The 3,352-nt window shown below is 50.6% G+C and overlaps 1 protein-coding gene across 2 annotated transcripts in view; it reads right to left on the bottom strand.

The window, feature by feature from the left end:
- Positions 1 to 1,484, bottom strand: part of PBX3 (PBX homeobox 3) — a 63,140-nt gene extending 61,656 nt beyond the window's left edge. The window contains exon 1 of one of the 2 annotated variants that reach the window (XM_027650095.1): positions 1,463 to 1,484. In XM_027650095.1, the coding sequence (XP_027505896.1) occupies positions 1,463 to 1,469 (7 nt within the window). In that variant the 5' untranslated portion in view covers positions 1,470 to 1,484. Of the gene's footprint in view, positions 1 to 309; positions 338 to 1,462 lie in introns of those variants that run through there. The other variant, XM_027650096.1, reaches the window with a different exon arrangement.
- Positions 1,485 to 3,352: the final 1,868 nt, after the last annotated feature.

The raw sequence follows: 3,352 nt of genomic DNA on the forward strand, positions 1-3,352 counted from the left end.
CCCAATCCTGCCTGCAGTGCCTGTCCTCGCGTGGAGCCCAGCCCAGCCCTGCCCACAGTGCCTGTCCCTGCGTGGAGCCCAGTCCTGCCTGCAGTGCCTGTCCTCGCGTGGAGCCCAATCCTGCCCACAGTGCCTGTCCTCGCCCGGGAGCATCCAGCCGGCCGTGCCCGGAGCAGCGGCCCCTCCTGCCGGGATGGCCGTGCCGGTCCCCCCGCGAGCCGCGGGGCAGGAGCCGCTGCGGTCGATGGGAGAGAGCGGCGGCAGAAGAGCCGCGTTCCCCTGCTAAAGAGAACTATGTTCAAACTTCACCTCTGCGAAGGGCCGCCGCCGTGCGCTCGCAGGGCAGTGATCCGGGACGGTCACGCTGGCGCGGGAGCGGTGCCGAGCCCGTGGAGCTCCATCACGGTTCAGCGCCCGGCACCGCTCCGGGGGATTTTCACATGGCCGACCCTCGGAGAAGTTCAGCCTTTGATCAAGGTTTAGCGTGCCTGGAGTGGCCGTGGTGCAGGAAAGGGCTCCCATTTTCTGTGTCACAGGGTGCCAGTGCTGATCTCCTTAAAGCCCCCGAGTTTTCTTCCAAGACTGGATTACGCTCAGCAATTAAGGTAATGAACTGGCTGAGGTAACAAAGCATAATGATCTCTTTTGTCCTCTGAATGCTTATGAACTCGCTCCCTCACAATAGTCTGGAATGCAGAGCTTTCTCCAACACCGCGGCTTAAAACTGTGTAAAAATGATTACTTCCATTATGCCTTCATGGTTTGACATTTTTAATTTAAACACCTGTAATATTTAAGCATACTTCTCAGAACCCAAATACCCGCTCTCAAAGAATGCTAGCTTACATTCCTGCAATATTTTGACATCTTATGAGTATTATTTTAATGCCTGAAAAGATAATGTGATGAATCCATTGCAAATATATCAAAATATGTGTATAAAGGACTGTTGCTCGTGTTTTGTTTGAAAACAATGGATTTTTCAAAACAAGGCACAACAGCTGAGAGAGCAGTCAGCGTTTCATCAGGCACTCTGTTGTGTCAATAAGGAACCACATTGTCTGGGCATATGTGCAAATGCAACACAACTTTTGCTCCAAACCAGCCCTTTTCTGTGGTATCAAACCCCGCCGTGCCACTGCCACCCTTTCCCAGCACAGGCTGTTTTCATGCAGCTATTTCACTTTTTTAAAGCATTTACTTAAGGTTTTATTTATTTATTTTGAAACATCTGGCTACTACTTTTACATTTTTCTCAAATTTTTTGCATGATATAAACCTTCTGCACTGCAGAATCCGCTGCACTCTGATCTTTCATCTTAACACATTTCCAGCCCCAAATTTCACTTCAATCTCACCTCATCTCTCCATACTACATTAACCCCTGGCAATTGCCTTCCAAATGACCCCATTAAGCTGTAATTGCCTCAGCAGGCCTGCACTTTCGCTTGTAATTCTGTACCTCTCATCTCCCAGACGTTCTCTCAGCATCATTTCGTGTTCTGGCTCCCTTCACTGAGCTCAGCTTATGACCTCGCTGCACCATGGCCGAAATGACTACTAAAAGCATAACAGAGACGGAATTCCATTACTTATTTTTAAAAGTTCTCTGGTGCCCTAATGTAATATTCTTTGGGGAGTGTTGTCAAGGATACCAAGCACCAGCCATTAAAACCTTTTGTTTCCCAAGGCATTCCGTCTTTTATTAATAAATAAAGATAAAGAGAAGCTCATCCACCCTCCACAAAGTCAGCATGTGTTTGCAATGCTCTGGTACGGCTCCAATCCTTACTGTGCCCCCGGATGTTACCCGGAGCAGGGGAGGGCAGGCTGGCAGCTCTGCCCGGCTCCGGGGCTGCCGCGCACCGAGAAATTAAACCATTGCCGATAATTTTGCAGGAGCAACTCGGCACAGCGATGCTGCCTTTAGCATATGCTGCCGCTGTACCCGTAATGGAAATGAAAGCCGAGGTCCGAGCAGCCTTTTGTGGCCACCGTGCTGAGGAGGAAAACTCACACTGTCATATCCCACTGTCAGGGCTAACAGTCTATCAAGGATAATGGGAATCCCCAATGGGGGCGAACAAAACAGCATGGAAAAAGCTGGCTAATCCTTTAACCGGGTTTGTGGCTCAAATGTGCTAAGGAGGAACCTCCCGCTCCCGGCTGTTGTGAGACGACCAGGAGACATATATTTCAGATTGAAAATTAATTGGTGCTGGATCCAAGCAAGCCTTTGCAGCAAGCAGTAACCTTTTCATTTTATGGTCATGACACTGAAATATTAAGAGCCCTCTTCTCCCATAAACTATATAAACAGAGGCTCTCTGAAAAATGGAGGTAGTTTTTTTCTGTGGCAGAGAAGGAGTTTTACTCTTAATTCATAATAAAACTTAGCACCGAGGCTGTGCAGGGTAGCAGGTTCCTGCTCAAGGAACACCAGTGCCTGCAGGGGCTCTCCCAGCCCTGGGGGAAACAGGAGTGCCCCAGGTGGGGCCAGGGCATCCGAGCTTCCCCCTCGGCTGAGCCTGCCTGGCACTGCCGACAGAGCCACATCTGGATCTCCAGCCCCACGTGCTCTCCATCTGTCACACAGGAAAGGGCAGAAGCTGGCAGGGCCGAGGGGGGGGCAGGTGCACACCCCGAGACCGGGGACAGCAGGAAGGCCATCGGAGCCTGTCCAGCACACTGTGACCCTGGGGAGGTGACGCCCTGCTCGGGACACCTCTGCTCACAACCAACAGTTTTGGGCAGTGCATCACAAGGGTCTTCACTGCACATGTGACCTGTGACCTGTGACCTGTTCTTTCAGCATCTGCTGCCCATCACTATCAGAGACAGCACTGGAGCCCATCAGCCTCTGTCTGATCAGGAGATCCAAATGTTTTGGGCTGATTTTTTTTTTACCCTATATGTGGCAATAATGAGTTCACATAGATTTTTAGCCAAAAAGTAGATTTTATCCAGGATTCCCAACTAAAAGCACGTTCCTGAAAGTTTTTCACTTCTTCTTGCCAGAAGGATGGAGAAGGCTGGTGTCTATGGGCATCTGCATGTCCATGGTGCTGGGAGGTGACACTGCCCATGAGAACATGTGCCATGCTAGGACTGAGGCCATTGCCTGTTTCTCTGCCAGCCCCACGCAGCCTGACGTCCTCCCTGGACACACCAGCACTGTCACTAAGGCAGGACAGTGTCTGTGAAGGCTGTCCAGACACCTCAAAGCCACCTCCCTGACCATCTTCCATGGAGAATCCACACAGATAAGATGATAAAATCAGTCTAATCATGGAGCTGCTCCAAAGGTCCCAAAGGAGACGAAAAATAACCCAGGACTTTTCCACAATGGGAC

Source organism: Corapipo altera, unplaced genomic scaffold (assembly GCF_003945725.1).
Source record: "Corapipo altera isolate COAL_440 unplaced genomic scaffold, ASM394572v1 268, whole genome shotgun sequence".
Classification (NCBI taxonomy): Eukaryota; Metazoa; Chordata; class Aves; order Passeriformes; family Pipridae; genus Corapipo; species Corapipo altera.